Source organism: Periplaneta americana, chromosome 7 (genome assembly GCF_040183065.1).
Source record: "Periplaneta americana isolate PAMFEO1 chromosome 7, P.americana_PAMFEO1_priV1, whole genome shotgun sequence".
Lineage (NCBI taxonomy): Eukaryota > Metazoa > Arthropoda > Insecta > Blattodea > Blattidae > Periplaneta > Periplaneta americana.
The window spans coordinates 33,827,883-33,849,296 of NC_091123.1; the positions used below are offsets into that span (position 1 = coordinate 33,827,883).

The following is a 21,414-nucleotide window of genomic DNA, read 5'->3' on the forward strand; positions in this document are numbered from 1 at the left end:
TTTGCTGATATGGCATTGTTAGCAGAAGAAGAGATGATACTATGGGATATGCTACTGGAGCTAAATGACAGCTGTGAGCTGTATGGAATGAAGATAAATGCCATCAAGACGAAGATCATAGTCATAGGAAGAAAAGTAAAGAAGGTAAACTTGCGAATTCTAAATGAGACAGTAGAACAAGTGGACAGCTTCAAATACTTGGGGTGTACTATAAGCAGTAACATGAGCTGCTGCCAAGAAGTAAAAAATAGAATAACAATGGCAAAGGAAGCTTTTAATAGAAAAAGGAGCATTCTCTGCGGACTTCTCGAGAAAGAACTAACAAAGAGACTAGTCAAGTGCTTTGTGTGGAGTGTAGCATTGTATGGGGAGAAACCTGGACACTATGACGAAGAAAAGAGAAGCGAATAGAAGCATTTGAATGTGGATATGGAGAAAGATGAAGCGTGTGAAATGGACAGAGTAAGAAACGAAGCTGTGCTGGAAAGAATAGATGAAGAAAATGATGCTGAAACTGATCAGAAAGAGGAAAAGGAATTGGTAGGGTCACTGGTTGTGAAGAACCTGCCTACTGAAGGATGCACTGAAAGAAATGGTGAATGGGAGGAGCGTTCGTGGCAGAAGAAGATATTCGATGATAGACAATAAGATATGTGGATTATATGAAGAGACAAAGAGGAAGGCAGGAAATAGGAAAGACTGGAAAATGCTGGGTTTGCAGTAAAAGACCTATCTTTGGGCAGAACACTATGAATGAATGAATGAATGAATCTACATCATTATTTTCCCCAACACTTTTAACCGTCCCAATAACAATCCCACCTACTTAGAACTAGCGGAACTATTTCAAAGTTTGTCTATTTGTTATACATTTGGTTATGATTCATCCCGTGGTTAGAAAGTTCGAGCAGAGAATTGTAGGTCAGAGCAATGACACTGAGTCAATAAGAGCACGTGAACACCTTGTTTCCCTTAATGTACACAATGTCGTATTGACGTACTGGGAATATGTACTGTAATATCCTAATCAAGTACCAGTAATTTATATTTCCAGTAACTGTCACAGACTTCTTGTATAAATCTGGCAACGTACGTTCACATGAAAGCCATATTCTTTTCAAGGAGGTTACACGACTTGACACGCATACGCGGAACAAAAGTGTCTGTAGCTGGCTGCTTATGATGTGCGGCTCGCGACAGGATCATCTTCGTTGTCTGCGCATGCGCGGAATGGGTTAATAAAACCCAAACCTAACCTTCGTATATGCAATATGTGTAACCAGAGCACGAAGATGACTTTTTGATTTGATCTAGAATGTACACGCGAAAATGAATCCAGGTAAGGATCACTCTGGCACTGCTTGAGAAGTCCACGCATGTGCCACAGCCAAACTGTTCCAGTCGCAAGCCCTTGTTATACGACTCGTCATGAGCACAAGGCTTTAAGTGAACATTGAATCCATCAAATACGTTGATTTAGAAAATAGTCTTTATTCTAATCTAGAGGTGTCAGCATTTCTCAATGTCGGGGCTTTTATGTTGTGTGGGTGTGTCTAGAGTGTGAATTACTGCACTTCAGAGTAATTTAATTAGCTTTATTATTAGGTTATTTTATGACGCTTTATCAACAGCGTAGGTTATTTAGCGTCTGAATGAGATGAAGGTGATAATGCCGGTGAAATGAGTCCGGGGTCCAACACCGAAAGTTACCCAGCATTTGCTCATATTGGGTTGAGGGAAAACCCCGGAAAAAACCTCAACCAGGTAACTTGCCCCGATCGGGAATCGAACCCGGGCCACCTGGTTTCTCGGCTAGACGCGCTAACCGTTACTCCACAGGTGTGGACTAATTTAATTAGCTATCTATGCCATGCTATAATGACAAATCCTACAAGACGAACGTGGGGGGCAAACCGAAATAAAATAATTAGGTTTTCATCATTATTATTGTTCATATATATTTTTCAACTTATACATGGTCTTTTTTTTTTTTTTTTCGATAATGAGACGTTAGACTCATATTTATATTAAACCTATTGATTTTGGCCGATTTTAAATTCTCTTCGGTTTTGGAACACAAAATTGTAAACATATATTATGCAATATTTTACCACGAGCCGCCACTGAGTCAAATCTTTGAATGCCAATGTACATGATACATTTGAAGGTTACCAGTACTGGTACTCAAAATTGAACTTCCGGTGAATATTTCGTTTTTAATGTTACAATTCTGATAAGTGAGAAATATTGGCGAAAAAAGTCGCGTCTTTCTGTACCGGTATGTATAAGAAGACGGTGTGAGAAAATAATTGATTTGAGTGTACTATGAGTGATATTGCTTACTGAATAAAAGCAAAATAATTTATTTACATAATACTATAATAGCTATCAACGTACTACTCTAGAAGACGATGCTGTCTGCTCCGTAGAGGACTTGTAAAGTATTTAAAGTTCTAAGTGAGAAGTAAAGAAGAGATATTTCAAATATATCCATAATGAGCCATTGCACAAGTTATTGGAGACAGGAGAATTCTGTAGTCATATGAACCGCATTTACAGTACCGTGTTCGACTACGGTAAGTAAATAAAATAAATAAAATAAAAACTCAGTCGTGTTAGGTTAGCCATTTAGACAGGTAATGCATGAATTCACGGCACTGATGTTTGCCTGCTTCTTAGTTCTTATTTTTACCGCCAGGTACTGAAGAGGCGTTTTTGTTCACCCCCAGTAGCGCAATCTCTCGGGGCACAAGAAGCGTTCAGCATTGTGAATAACTGAACGTCATGCTTTGTATTTTTCATTTATGAAAACACTTATCTTATTTTTAGGTGAATAAATTCTTTGGACATAAAATGCGTACAAATGGAATAAAAATTAGTTAACAATTAAATCGACACCGTACTAAGAAACTAATTAGATAAAAAAAAATGCTCTTTTGATTCTGGTAGACGCTTGTTGCGTCCCTGGCATTGCGAAAGAGAAAGGCACGAAAACATCCTTTACGTCTATACCCGTTTTTTTTAATGGGACATGACATTAGCGCTGGAATAGGAAAAACGACTATGTCACATAGCGTGTTAGGCCTGTTGCCAAAGTTCCAGTTCCCACGTGGTGAGTTCTCAATAGCTCTCTTGGCATCATTTATTGTGCACACAATGTTAGCATTGATACGTTTCGTATTTCATTCTATGTCGATTTTGTATTTTTTTTTTTACCTTCGCGTAAATTGTTAATGAATGTTTTAACGTCAGCCAACTAGAGTTAATACCATCAGCTGCCAGCTTGATAGTCCATATTGGCAAGATAGGGCTGTAGTTCCAAGCTCGACCGCTTAACTCTCATTCCCATCTGTAAATAAAAAAAACAGGTATATACGCTATTAAAATTGATTTATGGTAGAAAAGAAAAACATTCAAATGCACAACTTGGATAAAGTGCCGTTTATTAAGAGATTACCCCCATTAATGTATATTAAGGATTTTTAGTACCTGGGGGACAGTTGAGAGGCTCAGTCAGGGTGCCTGTTAACGAGGGAATGGGGGGGTTTCCCCCCCCCTGTTGGAAAAAGATTACCCCCATTTATGTATATTAAGGATTTTTCAGTACCTGGGGGACAGTTGAGAGGCTCAATCAGTGTGCAAGTTAACATCCCTGCCAGGGATAACTTCTATCTCCCCCTCACAGAATATAATTGTTTTAATACGATATACTTTATAAAGTATAAAGTAAGCAAAGAAAATAATACTGATGTATTATCATCACCGGCAAGCTGACAACAATCAATAACTTAGGAATTACACATCTTATCTTAAGCCTGCTCATGGATATATTTATTATTATGATCAAGATGCAAGACAAGCAACTCAGTGCGACCAAGCGTTGAGCCGTATCGAATGAGGATAATAATAATTTTATGTATGGTATTCTCTATCTAGAAATCTATCCTCACCTCATCAGAAATCTTAATTCGCACCCTGGGCTCAGTGCCAGCAGGGCCTGATTTAGGCAGGAGCCTATTTTGCCCCTACTCAGGGCCTCACGATTCTGGGGGCCTCAAAATCCAGGAACAAGCCTTTTTTTTAAATGAATTATACAAAATGAAATAGACAACAACTCTGCCAACTGAAATCAGAATTGAGGGAAAAAAAGTAATTGTGTAATGAATTATTATGTTAGAAAACGCATAAAAATTACTTTATTGTTCTAAGTTTAGAGGTTTAGAGTCATAAGTTGATTGCAGAGTTTAATCCCTGATCGTATGTGATCAGGGGTTTAATGTGTTCAACTTTTAAAAGTTGGCTACCGTGTACAGTTTATTCTAATTGTAACAGTATTAGGCCTATTTAAGTAATTATTGATGAATTCAGCAGCCAAGTGAACAACATTGTCAGTTCTCATTGTATTGAGTGTTAACCCTTTGCGGCATAGTGGTTATTCAGAATAACCACCGTTTTCTTTCTTTCTAAATTTTATGGCACAGATATTCCACCAAGGAACCACCTCTTAAGTATACATAGAGCTGCCATCTGTGTTTTGAAATTGTGTGTAGAGTTTAAATGTTGAAAAAAAAATTGATCGAAGCTTTCGTATGATCCATGATATGAAAAATATAAAAAATTAATTTGTGCTTCAAAGGGTTAAACCATGTGCCTGGCGCAGCTTATCTAATTTCTGTTGGTATATAGAACCATTATCGGTGTGTAGTGGTAGTGTTAAAGTGTTTTTATAGGAATGTTCATAATTAAAAATAGAATTCCCAAGCAAATTTGAGTTAGGAGTCAATAAAAGAAAACTGAAAACTATTGAAATTCAACAATAAGGAAAACAATGCTGATCATTGAACAAGTATGTTCGTTCATGTTACTAGCAGTAACGTCTTTACCCACAGAGACCTTCAGTTTCAAAAGTTAAGAATGTTTTAACACAGACTAATGAAGATTTTGGCATACAGAGACAACAGTCCACCACAGCTACTAAATTGTGGAGAGCCAAGGTATTTTTTTTATAAGATTAAATCAGAATTTAGGAACAAAGAACATTGCTTTCAAACTCCTGAATTACTGCACTAGAGGAAACAAGGGACAGTACTGGTACTACAACCAATGCAGTCAGCTCTGACCCTGTCTTGTGGCAGCACATAATCACTGATACCTTATGGGACCACTTTATTTTTAATCCTTCTCTTCAAAATAGAGAATTAATAAAAAAAATCTTTGTGAAATAAATATTTGGTGAAAGGAGATAGGTGACAGAATTTAAATAAAATAAGATAGGCCTAGTTATCATATATGAAAAGAAGGGGCATCATAAAGAAAATTAAGCTCCGGGCCTCTGAAATTGTAAATCAGGCCCTAAGTGCCTAAGCCACAATTACATTCAAGAAAGTTATTGATGTCTAAACTCAGGCCTTGTTTTTTAAAACTATATGCTCGCAATTCGAAATTATTTCTCATTTACTCTAATCTAATATTTATCTAGTACATCTACTTTGGCACACATATAAATGATAATTTACAGTCATTTTATGCAGAAATCTGCGGCTAAAAAATGTGGTTAGGCAACGGCACTGAGGCACTCGGTTCAAAAGTTATTTTATGCTCGACCGTGCCGAATTATACACCTGGTAGTAGTCCTTTAATGCACCTCATTAAAGTACACCTATTCATTATACTTCAGTTGTTCAGCCAATGAGAAATGACCATTGTACCATTATAAAACCGCAAGTATCGATTATTCTTGGATATGCAATCGAAAGACAATTAACGAAACGCCACTGAGGCTGGAAATCCAATACTGTCGCAGAAGGTTATGTTCTGTTACTATAATAATTAGCATTAATTGTAAATAATATTCAAATAAATTCAATTTGTCATCTCGTTTTTTAATTCTAAATCAATTTCCAGGTTATATCAATATTAATGTTCATGTTACTCTCTAGATTATATCAAGGTCAATGACATTCGTCCCTCGGAAAAAATCAATACTTTCGCGTCTGCGCACTTCTCACAATTTAGAAGGTCACTTCCGCTCTTCACTTACATAACCATAACATGAATACTTATGAATAATTTCAAGTTAGAAATATGGTCGAGCATAAAAAGTCGTATGAAACTTACCTATAATGGTAATTAAGACGCTCGTATGAAAATTATGAAACTCGCTTGCGCTCGTTTCATAAACAAACATACTCGCGTCTTAATTACTACCATTATAGGCTCGTTGCAAATAATGTACTATTACGTTGCGGTGTTAAGCGACAGAAATAGCCTATTTGCGCTTGCCTATTTGTTTATTTTTTTAGAGAAATAACTGGATTACCGGTATTCTATATACACAGATTATTGTAGGCTTACTTGTCTTGGTATTCTGTAAACCGGCAGCTTGCTTTTACGCAAATTGGTATTGCTAATCCGCAAAATTCTATACTTTCTTTCCCGCAAAACGACGGAGTGCAAAATATTTCAAGTCCTTAAATTAATAGATCCTTAAATAAAATTAATACATGTACTTATCTGGTAGGATGAAAGAGAAGGCTTTACGGCCTTAATCCTATCAGATTAAATAAATAAATAAATAAATAAATAAATAAATAAATAAATAAATAAATAATAATAAACTACTAACCTTTAAAGCACACTGTCCAACGGTATGCCGTTTGTCTGCAATACGATGAGCTGGAACCGAAGTGCAATTTCTTTAACGTACTCCAGTAATGATAATTCATCACTTTGATATTTCCTCCATAGTTAAGTTGCAATACGATGATTATCTTGGTCACGTCTGTTTGTTTTTCTGTTATAACGCACTGTGTTGAAGGAAAGATACGTTTCATTCTGCAGTTGCTTTGATACTTCGTAAATTCATGGATAGAGGGATGAAGTTTGTAAAATTGTCGTTTCAAATGACGATGGAACCATTCCGCCCTATTTGTTGTTATGATTTCATCTGTTGGTACACTCGCCCACAATTTAGGAGAGAATTTAGCATCTTCACTTACATAGTTTTCAAGTACATAGTCTAAGAATCTCATTAACGGATTATGATTAGGAGCAATGCTATGCAACTCAACGAACGCACCCCCTACTGTGCATGGAGGTACATATTTTAAATCAAACATATATTTGAGGAACTTTCCTACTTCGGAATTAGGATTCGTATTCAGAGCGAAGTCCCAAGTCGAGTATCTTCCTATACCACCACGTTTGCTTTAAATGAAAACTGCAGCCTTTGCCTAATGGTTATGTTAGGAAACACTTTTTTGACTGCAGTGTGAGCAGCAACTTCAAAAACTAAAATTATGGTTTCAGGATAAAAATCATCACCACAGAAATCACGAATACGTTTCCACATGCATTCGTAAGCTGATATAATTTCCGACAACAGTAAACAAAAAGCAACATGGACGTACCCCAATGTAGTATAATATGTATGTATAGCATAAACCTGATATAAGTGTTTTGGTGAAACGTAAAATGTTCCATCCGCTAATATATTACGCTCATTACTACACGGAAACTGCAAATTTCGTTCACAATTAAAACTTACCGCCTTATTTTTGAGGTCTAAAAACCAGAATCTTTCGCCTCAATTTGTTAAAATATTTAAACCGTTTAACCCCCCTCCTCCGGGTTCTGTGCAATGCTAATCGAAGTTTGACCGTCTCCATTCTCTGAATATTAAAAGTATCTCACCTCGATAATTCTTTTCGTATTATTTTACTGGATTGTAAAGTAATATCTCCACACGTTTTTCTTTTACAATTTTCCCGCAAAATATGTGATTCAATAGCCCTAGCGCTTTTATTTTCATGATAACGTAAGTCTCATATACACTATTTCACTAACTTCTGCATTAGTCTGTTAAATTGCGGTAATTTCTTTTCCGTGCATCTCCACGAAATATTTCCCGTACTCATTTTGCGCCGCTTTCTATATTTAAAATTGTCCTTAACAATGTATTCCACACGACGATTTGTGACCGTTCTTATAAATGACATTTCACTTTAAATTCACTCCCTATCACAACCAGCACTTCCTTCCAACAGCGATACTTCCTTTCAACTAGGGTTATGGAGACATCGAACCCCCACGCCCCTGTGATCTACACCGAGCATCGAACACACATTAATCAGCGCCATCTTCACCAGTACAGAATGGGTTAGAATAAATTTGGTATTACGTTATCAGATGAATTGTAAATGTTGTTTTTGCGATATCGAAACAAAATTTTTGACTATAATTTTCGGTTATTTTGCGCATTAGCTATCCCGCCCTGTAAACATGACATTAAGATGAAAGTTCTATATCCCCCCACCCATACTACACACGGAAGAGAAAACGTACTTAAATTATTGAAACCTTTTCACATTTATCGGCTTCACATTACTTAGCTATCTCCTCAACAAACTAACCCACTAACCTTGTCACATACCTCGTCCTTGTTTCACTTACTACTTACTCCCCTCATTTAACCTAGCTAACCGATGACGAAATGCAAATCAGACGTTAGTCCCGTGTGTGATATGGGGAGATTGGTCAATTTTAAATATTTGCATGTACCGTACTGTAAAAGACATGGCTCAGCCAACACGACTTAAGTTGGCTCCTCTCACGATGCCTTAGCTGCTGTCGATAAGCGAGCAGCTTTTTCAGTTACTGTTAGGGGGACTCTTTGTTACCATCGTAAACCTATTATACAGAGTGATTCATGAGGATTTACCGTCACTTACGGAACAAAAAAGTCATATAAACCATGTGTCCTAATCTCAATATTTTCAAAGTTACAGTAAATTGAAGTTGTTAGTAAAATACCCTTATTCTTTAGTTTTACGGGTAAACAATATTAAAAATAGAGAATGAACTATTGAGAAGCGTCATTTCTTTAATTGGCTAGTGTTCTGAAGCTAAAAATGTGTTGTTATTGCTTTGTACAGATTTTATTTTTAAATTTTTTTTACTAAAAATGACATTCTTACGCACTTCACAAAATTTGTTACAAATCATACGACTTTAGGAACTTGATTGTTTATAGTTTAATTATGCAACTTAATGTACAGTCTTAAAGAATTTAGAAGAGTGGCGTGATTTGTAACAATTGTTGTGATAAATGCGTAAGAAAATATAATTTTGTAGTTAAAAATCGATAAACGAATGGAAATATAGCCTTATTTATATGCATTAACAGTTGAGAAGGACACAGTGTTCTAGTTTGTATTGGAGTCCGATAGTAGGGTTAATAAGCCTGATTCACAATACTTCGAAGTCTACTAATAGAGATGGATTTAGTTGAAAGGAGTGGAGAATGCATCGAGTGAATCGGTGTGGGTGGTGGTTGTGAGCTTTAACGGTATGTACCAAAGCGGAATACAGAATAACATCATTGGCTTGTAAAAGAAATAGGGACAAGACTTGTATGGTTATAAACAATGTCGGGTAGTAATACTAACTTCTGGTGTGTAGAGGATGTAAGAAAATACGGGGCAAAACTTTAGGAATCCATTGACAAGAATGTACGATTTATTTAATAACTAAAAAATAGTACAATGATGGAATTTTCTATAAAAATAGATGCATTAACATATAACAGCATACTAGGGTAACTATGAAAGTTTTGAGATACGCCAAAACTATCACAAGTAAAGCCATTCTGACTGCTACATGTTCTCATAATCTTCATAATCAACCTCTAAACACTTTTCAAAGCATTTGTTCCTTTATGGACTGTGAGGTCAATTTCATACCTTGTAGCAACTTCTTCAGAGCTGAAAAACTATCTTCCACGCATGCGATATTTCACTGTCGGAAACAGGGAACAATTGCATGGAGTCAGGTTAGGACTGTAGGGAGGATGAGTCACGAGTTTCCTTTCTGTGTACTCGGGTGCGATGTCGTGTAGGAGGATTCCTCGCAGTCCCGTCCTTGTCCGCTGTTCTTGAACTTTCTCGAAAACTTTCGGTGGCACGCTGTGATATACCACCGATGGTAACAGGCCTTTGCTTCTCGAGAGGCACGGTTGCCACATGGTCATTTTTGAGAAGAAAGTGGCCACGATTTTCTTGCCAACACTTTACCAGTTTACTCACAAAGACTGACGCTACCCCGTGCTGGGTTCCATTTAAGTGTGTCAGCTTTGATTTTACCATATGTCAAAACTCTCATTGTGACCTTCGTATATATACATTTTCATCATGCACATAAATTGAATTATATTTCAGTTTATTTGAAGGGTTCAGAACCATAGTAGGCCAAGCGCCATTTACTAAAACCGTAGAAAACAAGGGTTAAAATGAAGTTATTACCATAATTCAATGGAAACATATAGCAAGTAATATAAAGTATACACATTAAAACTAAATGATATGTCAATCTTCATTAAAGTATGGTATTCACTTAACTTTAACCCTTGTTTTCTCCGTTTTTAATAATTGGCGCTTGGCCCACTATGGCTCTGAACCCTTCATATATATAGACTGATTCACGAGGAGTTACCGCCACATTTTGAGCAAAAAATGTCATATGAACACGAGTCCTATTCTCAATATTTTCAGAGTTACACTAATTTGAAGTTGTTAAAAATACCTTTTTTCTTTAGTTACCAGCTCTCTACCGGCTGAGCTATCCAGGCAGTCCACCCGACACCGTCTCAATTTTTCCTCTTATATCCACACAACTCGAGTGGGCTGATAAGACGCCAGAGACCCACATCGAGTGCACACAAACTCTTTGTAACTTGGAATTGTGGTTTTCTGTTAACGTACCTCCAGTAACGTATATATTATGCAAATCTAGTTTTTCAGATAAAGCTCCCTGTGAAGCAGACTTGAATAATTTCAAGGGAAAAATTGTTCTGGGGCCAAGTATCGATCCCAGGACCTCTGTTTCGTCAGCCCACTCGAGTTGTGTGGATTTAAGAGGAAACATTGAGAGGGTATTTGAAGGAGTTCCTGCGTAGCTCAGTCTGTAGAACGCTGGTACCTTGAACCAGAGGTCCCGAGATCGATACCCGTCCACGGAACAATTTTCCTTTGAAATTAATCAAGTCTGCTTTTTCACAGGGAGCTTTACCTGAAAAACTAGACTTGCAGAGAATGAACTATTCAGAAGTATACTTTCTTTAATTGGCTAGTATTCTGAAGCTAAAAATGTGTTGTTAATTCCTTTGTTGTTTTGTACAATTTTTTTTTTTTTCAGTTTTTAACTAAAAATTACATAATTCTTGCACACTTATCACAACAATTGTTACATATCGTACAACTTCTAGCAAGTTGATTCTTTACAGTTCAACTCTGCATACTAATGTATATTCTTAAAGAGTTTACAAGACGTGAGTCCACCGTTGTGGTTCAGGGGTTAGCTAGCCTAACACTGAACCCAGCAGTCCCGGGTTGGATTCCCTGTCAGGACGAGTTGCCTGGATGAGGTTTTTTTTTGGGTGGGGTTTCCCTCACTCCTAGGGATGAATATCAGACAACTTTATCAGGCGATTGGAACTCATCTCCGCCACTTCCTTTCCTCCCCATCATCCTTTTCTCATCATCCCGTTTGTGGCCTCCCGATACTACTGGCTCTCTCGACCGGTCTCCGTGGAATGTAGTTAAGCGACGTTGGATGGCTTCTGCAATGGCACCCGAGGCGGACCTACTCGGGGCAGGAGTTTCGCCTCGGACCGACAGGGGGGCCTTGGGTGAATTTGCCGAAGCAGGAATGGTATGTGGATTCTGTCGGCTGTAGGGACCTGTCGTTAGGGAGTCATGTGTTTAGGGCGGTGCGCGTAGGGGATCCGTGGCACGCAATTCATTCCATATCGAGGGTTAGCGCAATAGATCTCAACAGGTCGCAGTGCCGGGCCATCCGTGCCCCCCTCATTTAAATTCCATTCCATTACAAGACGTTATTTGTAACAATTGTGATAAATGCGTAAGAAAAATGTAATTTTGTTGTTAAAAATTGAAAAGACATTCTCTACGAAGCAACTATGGAATTAACAACACAATTTTTTAGCTTCAGAATACTAGCCAGTTAAAGAAAAGATACTTCTGAATAGTTCATTCTCTAATTGCAATATTCTTTTACCCTTAAAACTAAAGAACAAAGATATATTTTAACAACTTCAAATTAGTGTAACTCTGAAAATATTGAGAATAGAACCCATGTTTGTATGATATTTTTTGCTCAAAATGTCTTCGGGAATATACTCCGTAAGTGGCAATAACTCTTCGTGAATCATCCTGTATATAAGGGAGAGTCGGGTAGTATCGGACATCGGGCAATATCGGACAGTGAGTTCCTTTCATTTACCACACGATGATAGTACCTGATTGACATGGTTACGTTTCTGTGATGTCGCATAGAGAAATGTAACCATGTCATTCAGGTACTACCATATGGTGGTAGATGAAAGAAACGCACTGTCCGATATTACCCGATGTCCGATAATTACTACCCGACTCTCACCTATACAAGATGGAAGTGATACAACTGTGCAGTGTGAAGGGAACAATAGAACACATTAAAAGAAATAAAAAAACACCTTTTGCGCTTGGTAACTAAGTTCATGGTCAGTTAAAAAATTAGGCTGAAAGTGTGCGTAGTTTGGCAACAGTGCATCGCTGCCTCATCTACTAATATACACAAGAACTCGGTCTGAATAGCTGTATTCCGTGCTTTAATCACTGCAGATAGGGTTACCATACTTAGTAATGGCAGAAAATAACTATACGTGTTAATCATTTAATTTAATTTGCAAGAGAACCGTCCATTTTATTACAAACTGCAAAGGGATAAAACATTCCTTATCAGTTGCTCTAATGGTAAGAGTAAAAACCAGATAGCACTTATCTTCTGAAACAGTGTTAAGAAAAGTATTCTTTTGGGACTAATAGCCTATGATATTATAATTTTCTGCACAGATATATTACTTTCACCCTGTGGATATAAACATAATCTGCTCTAAAAATAATTATATAAATTTACCCTATTAGTGTGCAATGATGAGACTTTATGTAAAATTTATACATTGGATTTTATTTCTCATCCCAGCATAGACTTTCATAAAATATGTTAATGTGGCACATAAATTCAATCACTTTTTGATTTCATTTCGAAATTACTTTGCTTTACATATCTGGAGATAGTTCGAAAACAAATATATACTGCAAAGATTAATACTATAATGATAAAAATAAAAAATGCTAAAATATCTAAAAGGAAATATTGATACCAGGTCAGATCAATAGCTGCAGATCTGAGATGTTTAGCACCGTTGTGACGTAGTACATACTCCGTCCACCACACTGCTTTGTCTATCGAAGTTTGTTGGTCATCCTTGGATATCGCAGACATCGTCTTCATGTTGTTTTTATACCTGAACATTCCGAAAAAAAAAAGCTTACTTTATAATTAATATTAGAGGAGAAAAATTCGCTCCGACTACGGGATCGAACCCGGGTCCTGGGTTCTATGTACCAAGCGCTCTCACTACTGAGCTACGCTGAAGTTTAATTCACAGCACCGGATCGAACCCCTCTCCTCCAGTGTTTTTCCCTTTGTTGCCTGACTCCAAGTTGGGCATATATGTTGACATTTTATATTAATATATTATTTTAATGTACCGAAGTACATATGATATTTCCATGAAAATATTCTGCGTCATCATAGGATGTAAGAGTAATGGAACGGAGAAAAATTCTCTACGGCGCCGGGATTTGAACCCGGGTTTTCAGCTTTACGTGCTGATGCTTTATCAACTAAGCCACACCGGATACCACCCCGGCGTCGGACAGAATCGTCTCAGATTAAGCTCCATCTAGTCACTCATAACGAGTGCACCTCAGCACATGTGTGTACTTCGGTCCTACGTTCATAGACATCTATGACGTAGTGCAGAGGGCGGCCACTGGAGGGAACCCAAGAGTTGGAGCTTAATCTGAGACGATTCTGTCCGACGCCGGGGTGGTATCCGGTGTGGCTTAGTGGATAAAGCATCAGCACGTAGAGCTGAAAACCCGAGTTCAAATCCCGGCGCCGGAGAGAATTTTTCTCCTTTCCATTACTCTTACATCGTATGATGACGCAGAATATCTGCATAGAAATATCATATGTACTTCGGTACATTAAAATAATATATATGATATGCGTAAATCCGTGATTTAAGACGGCGCTTATTCCGTCGGATCCCGGCCAACTAGTCACTCATAACGAGTGCACCTCAGCACATATGTGGACTTCGGTCCTACGTTCATAGACATCTATGACGTAGTGCAGAGGGCGGCCACTGGAGGGAATCCAAGAGTTGGAGCTTAATCTGAGACGATTCTGTCCGACGCCGGGGTGGTATCCGGTGTGGCTTAGTGGATAAAGCATCAGCACGTAGAGCTGAAAACCTGGGTTCAGATCCCGGCGCCAGAGAGAATTTTTCTCCATTCCATTACTCTTACATCGTATTTTATATTAAGACAACTGCCTTTATACAAGTAGCGCACTCAGTTGAGTGACTTGGTGGCCGGAATTCCACAGTAATATGCACAGTAATCTCTACAGTAATATGCACTGTTGTTAGAAGAACCTACGTAACAGTGCATATTACTATACATATTACTGTGGAATCCCGGCCACCAAGTCACTCAACTGAGTGCGCTCCTTGTATAATGGCAGTTGACTTAATATACAGTAAACATGTCAATATACATGCCCAACTTGGAATCAGCCCACAAAGGGGAAAACACTGGAGGAGAAGGGTTCGATCCGGTGTTGTAGATTGAACTTCAGCGTAGCTCAATGGTGAGAGCGCTTGGTACATAGAACCAAGGACCCGGGTTTGATCCCAAGCGCCGGAGCGAATTTTTCTCCCATAATACTAATTGTTACCATAAAAGATGTATTCTGTAGGACCTAAAAATAATCTTTATTTAGCTTACAGTATAATCAAAATAGTAATATTCTTCATACATTATATCATTTTATAACTACCTATGTCATTGTATTTTTGCCAGATATTTCGCCGTTTTGTCGACATGAATAGCGATTTTGTGACCTATTTTTTATGCGGTTATCGCCATTGGGGCGACTTTTGCCTGGAATTTTGCGAAATTTAGGCGACATAGAAAAACTCAAGTAGGCCTAATAACTTATTTTATTTTACTTTATTGAGTAGTCTATTGCTGATATATTGCTGGTAGTCCAGTCCAATGACTGATACGGAAGGTCAGAATTTTTCGTCGTTTAGGCCTATACGTCGGAATTTATTATCACCAGTGTTTCCAAGTCAGTTGTTTTCAATGTTGGTTTAGCGGGTAAATTTGATGAAATTTATATTGCTAATATAAGGACTTAGCGTGCTTTTTAACACTCACAGAGGCTAAATAATCTCATTTTATTTTGACGGTATAGCAATTTAACGACTTCTGCATTGTTTCTTATCGGGTCCTTAAGAATGCAATTGGCAACACTGATTGTCGCCGACATTTGATACTTACTTAAACGAACGTATTGAGAAGCTCGGTCCAGAAAGCAATGCAATGCATTTATGCCACAAATTCTAATTTTACAGAATTTAGTATTTAAATATGAAATAAAAATAATGATATTGATTTTTCTCACAGGAAATAGACTACGTACAGAGTTCAGATGATGCATAAATGTACCTTATAAATAGACTGAATTTGCCTCCCAGGTTCGAAAAGTTATATAGCCTATCTCAAACTATGATTCACTTGAAAGTAGCCTAAGAAGCAGAAGAATTTAAGTTTATTCTCAATTTCTCGAACTTATAATTTATTTCAGATTAACTGGGTATAAAAGTCTTGTAGGTTTCTGAAATAAAATTAATAAGAACCATATAGATTACAGTTACTGTATGGCATAACATATGAAATAAACTACACAGTATTATTTCTCTGCTGTGTTATCATATGTACTCTACACACATTTAACTTGTCTGCCGCTGGAGCGCTACTGTCGCGCCAGTTGTCAAATGTTGGCATATTTTATACGTATGAGTTGCGCGACTATATGTATTAGACTGTGGTTATACCTCACATTATGATTTAATTGCAGTTGTAAACTTTAGGTTGTGGTTACCTGGAATCTGAAAGTATTTCATTTATAGCTTTCAGAAGAATATCCTTTGTCAGCTCGCTGAATGATAGACGGATTCCAATTCCTGCATCTTCTATTTTCTTAGCATTGTATATTTGATCACCGAAGATAGGAATTGCCAGCAGAGGAACGCCATGGTACACAGCCTCTTGAAAACTTTGTAGCCCGCATTGTGTTATGAATAATATGACGTTGTGATGAGCTAGAAATATAGAAATATAATCTGATTTGTGCTTTTAGACCGCATTTGTAAGTCTGATTTTAAATTATCTAGGAGACAAAGTTGTGCACTGAAAAGAAAATGCGGATCGGAAGTAAATTTGCTATAGAAATTCTATTGTAGAATGATTCTCTTTACTAAATGTCTATGGGATGTTTCAAATACATACACAAAAAAAGAGGAATAAGACTAGATTTTAAAATTTCAGTGGCTTCCGTTCATTGTGTCAGTACAAGGAGTTCCTTATCAGTAGGGACCGGATTTTTATGTAATATCAAGGTGTGAAATATGTACATATTTATGTAAGAAAAATAAGCTGAATATGTACCAAAATATGTAAAATCATGAAAATATTTAATATCAATAGGTAAGACTCTCCAGTTGTGATTTCATAGAGCACCCGACTTTTTTTTACCTCACACTCGACACATTACTATTTTTCCATTTGTAATGAAAGCTTCATCCATAGCAATCCATGATTTTATTTTTGTCGTTAGGGTTGAAGATACAGGGGCCATTTTAGTTAGGTAAACGCATTAGATAAACTCACTTGTACTTTATATTGTAAGTACTAAAACTAGAAAACTGAGTGAAATGAATGACACAACAGTATTGCAAGCACTGTTTCGCTGTACTGTATTAGGAGAAAATAAGAGGAGATGTGGGACATATGCATTTTAGCTGCTCCCTGTAAGAAAGAAAGTACCTACTAAAATCTCGAACTATAGGCATTTACAAACTGTTGTTTGAAAAGTGACATTCCTGTCTCATTCAGAAGGGTAGGATTATTCCAGCCGAGAATCATACTTAATAATTGCTCGGAAAGTCCCATTTCCGTAAAGGTCTACTAAATTTAAAGTAAAGATGTCAAGTAATAACCTGAAAAGCTATTTATTTTAATCCTTCAACATCTTTCCAGTTTGTTTCTTTACTTCAGCTTCTTTTCAAAAGTCGGCTACTTTATTGCGGCTCATGCCACAATTGACACGGATTTTCCCTGGAAATATTAGGAAGAGGGTGGGTAAGGTTGCAAATTGCATGGGAACGGCTTGTTAAGACGTGTGCAGAATAATTACAGTTCGAGACAAATCATGTCGTCCTCGTCCAACTCCACCGCATGAAGACAACGCTACTTTCAGAGTGATTTTTACAATACAAGGTAGTTGTATGAGAAAGGTTGCCTTTTGTTCAGTCATATTTACAGTGGATGGTATGGGATGAGTGCCTCTTTTACTTCCTGGAACTAAGAATGTTATGTTTCGTCCCGAAATATATCCTTTTTTGCTTAGGTAAAAAGGCTTTTTAAATCTGTGTATTTCAAATTGTAAACTTCCCCTTCAGAATTTTTTTTTTCCTTTTAGAGAAGTAAAAATGAATAAAACCCCTAAATCTGTAGATTTGTGTAATACCAAGCCATAATATGTAATGTGGGGTAAATATATAAATATATGTAGTATCAAATTTTAATATATTAATGGTAATTACAAGATTCGCAAAGATTTGTTATTTATATACGGTTAGGTTGAAAGGAATATATGTAATATGTAATTACATAAAAATCCGGTCCCTACTTATCAGCGTTGGTAGTAACCTGAAACTTTAGAGATATACGAAAAGCACGCATAAATGGAACATATATAATTTCGTCAGAAATTTACAGTTCCTTCAGAAGGTAGGTAACGCATATTTTGAAAGACAGAATATATTGTATTACGTAAGCGATCGTTTATTTTACTCTTTTTTAACTTATCGAATGCGCCCCCTCTTACAAATAATCTAATTTTTTAAGGCTGAAAATAACTGTGCAAGCGAGAGAGATTTTTGTTCGTCTTTCTCATAGGCCTATAGGTCTATTGATACGTTTTGATACCATGGAGTGAGCTACTTTCCAAATTTAAAATCTGAAGAATCGTGAATGCGAAATCCTCAAATGTATAATTAAAGATAATTGGGGAATTTGCTGTATCAGATTTCAGTTTTCACTAAAAGTAAGAAATCGGTTTCAAATATAGAAATGGTATTTTATGAAATGTTACTTAAAATATGTAGAACATAAAATAAAAATATGCGTAAGTATATTAATTAACTTATGTGGAAAAATTGACGTAAATATTTGTATTTAGTGTTTGAAGGCTCTTTAAATAAGTTGAGTTTAAGTGCTCCATTATAAAGACAGATGTTCGTACACCGTTGGGAATCGCGCTATGGCAGTGGAAAATCAGAAGAAAGACAACTTGGTATTTCACACGATATTTTATTTACACTTATAGTGACACATTGCACTTCACAAGGGATGTTGAAAGTATGCACCAGCACATTCCCAGCACTGTCGAGCCCTGTGTTAAATTTTTTTTTTTAATGTGTTGATTTTTTTGTGAAGACATCCACATGAATACAGTTTTATTATTTGGTATCAATATTTTATGTATCTCAATTAGTTTCGCATGTATAATTTTTTTCTTCTCTGATTTCTCATAATCGAATCAAAATTATTATACAATTAAACATCTAAGTTGTGCACTCCATTAACATTTACATCGAAACCCAACACATCTTTTTGTTCCTCATACTTTTCTTAACATACTTGCAAAATTTTGTCTCAACAGGACTGAAAGTTCAGACTCAGAAACAAAATTTGGGCCATCTGAATTTTCCAGACCCAGGAAAAAAATTTGGGCCACCTGAAATTTTCATACTGCGCATGTTCACCTGAATTTTTCAAGTTCTAGTTATAGGCCTAACGTTTGAGATGGGCAGGGCATGTAGCACGTATGGGCGAATCCAGAAATGCATATAGAGTGTTAAATTATAGATTTATTAATTTGTCCTACAGAATAATATCTGTAATATTGACAATTGATATTTGAGGAGAAAAATTCGCTCCGGCGCCGGGGATCGAACCCGGGTCCTTGGTTCTACGTACCAACTGCGGAATCCCGGCCAAACAAGTCACTCATCTGAGTGCGCTCCTAATATAATGACAGTTGACATTGGACATATACGTCAACATATATGCCTAACTTGGAGTCAGGCCACAAAGGGAAAAATTAAAGGAGGAGGGTTCGGTCCGGTGCTGTGGATTGAATTCGGCGTAGCTCAGTGGTTAGAGCGCTTGGTACGTAGAACCAAGGAGCCGGGTTCGATCCCCGGCGCCGGAGTGAATTTTTCTCCTCAAATATTAATATAGAGTGTTAGTTGGGAGTCCGGAGGGAAAAAGACCTTTGGGGAGGCCGAGACGTAGATGGGAAGTTAATATTAAAATGGATTTGAGGGAGGTGGGATATGATGGTAGAGACTGGATTAATCTTGCTCAGGATAGGGACCGATGGCGGGCTTATGTGAGGGCGGCAATGAACCTCCGGGTTCCTTAAAAGCCAGTAGGGAAGAGTCGGGTAATATCGGACATCGGGTAGTATCGGACAGTGCGTTTCTTTCATCTACCACCATATGGTAGTACCTGAATGACATGGTTACGTTTCTCTATGCGACATCACAGAAACGTAACCATGTCAATCAGGTACTATCATCGTGTGGTAGATGAAAGAAATTCACTGTCCGATATTACCCGATGTCCGATACTACCCGACTCTCCCCTAAGTAAATAAGTAAGTTATAGGCCTAATATACTGCGCATGTTCAGCATGTTATAACTGGAACTTGGAAAATTCAGGTGGTCCAAATTTTATTTCTGGGTCTGAACTACACCTGGGACTTCTTACATGACGCAAGACGCAGAATTTAAAAAAAATAGGCCAAAGTAAAAAAAAAAAAAAGTCACAAATATTGTTGAAAACTGTTCTGCTCCTTATGTTGCCCTCTCAGACTTCTTTTTCTTCTTCTTTAGACATTTTCTGAAGTATGTAGTGTTTTTTAAGTCTTAAAAAAATCGAATTTCAATCACACTGGTTTGAAATTTGACTCATGACTTACCTAATGTAATACATGTATCAAAATAAACTTTAAATAAGAATCATCATCATCATCCTTGCATGTATTGGGTCTAGTGGCCCGTTACGGTCTCTTGCCAACGCCCAAGGATCTCTTGCCCACAGGATAGTAATTTAAAATTTAACGTGGAAAGCTAGAACGAGGCATTCTGATGACATGTGATCTCCAGTTTTGTCTGTATTTCTGTAGGTATTCCATAATCGGTTCAATCTGCAGTTCTTTCATAATGTCAAAATTTTTAATGTGATCCATTCTCGTGTATCCCGCTGTACGACGCATAAATCTCATTTCTGCCGCCGTTAATCTTTGTGAATCAATATTACGAATCGTCCAAGCTTCACTACCAAAACAGAGTATAGGTCTGGCCAATGTTTTATAAATTCTGATGCGCGTGTGTTTTTGTACTAAGGTTGGTTTGAATATCTGATTAATTATCCCCATTGCTCTGTTGAATTTAATAATTTTCTCATTCAAATCCTTTTCTTCTTCATATGAAATTTGGTAACCGAGATAACTAAAATTTTTGACTTGTTCAATGATCTTATTATTGATGCATATTTTGCTACGGACTGGTTCCTTTCCTAAAAAAGCCATCACTTTAGATTTGTCAGTTGAAATTTCCATATTGAAACTTTCTGCCATTTGATTAAAGTTGTAAACCAAACGTTGTAAATTATCTTCTGAAGTTGCCATAAACACAATATCATCAGCAAATAATAAGGTATCTATTTGGGACAAACGACTTATCGGTATACTTCGATGTGGTTTCAATCTCCATTCCTTAATAATGTGATTCATGTATATTATAAATAATAGAGGAGATAAACTACAACCCTGTCTCACTCCTTGATTTATTCGTTTACATTCTGAATATTTGTTTTCAATCGTAACCTGTATATAATTATTATTATAAATATTGAAAATAGCTGTTATTAATTGATTTGGAATACCATCATGTGCTAAAATATTCAATAATTTGTTTCTTTCTACTCTGTCGAAGGCCTTCTTCATATCAATAAATGCCAGGTGGGTTTCAATATTAAATTCTCTATGTTTTTTGATCAAAAGCTTCAGTGTAAAATATTCATCTGCACATGATCTACCTTTTCGGAATCCATTTTGTGCTTCATCCAGTGTAGTGTCATAAAATT

At 36.9% G+C, this 21,414-nt stretch overlaps 1 protein-coding gene across 2 annotated transcripts in view; it reads right to left on the reverse strand.

The window, feature by feature from the left end:
- Nucleotides 1-9,494: 9,494 nt before the first annotated feature.
- The window catches only part of LOC138703045 (UDP-glycosyltransferase UGT5-like), a 53,186-nt gene continuing 41,266 nt past the window's right edge, over nt 9,495-21,414 (reverse strand). For both annotated transcript variants that reach the window (XM_069830580.1, XM_069830581.1), the window contains exons 7-8: nt 16,078-16,297; nt 9,495-13,363 (exon numbers count right to left, since the gene is read on the reverse strand). In XM_069830580.1, the coding sequence (XP_069686681.1) occupies nt 13,078-13,363; nt 16,078-16,297 (506 nt within the window). In that variant the 3' untranslated portion in view covers nt 9,495-13,077. The remainder of the gene's footprint in view (nt 13,364-16,077; nt 16,298-21,414) is intronic.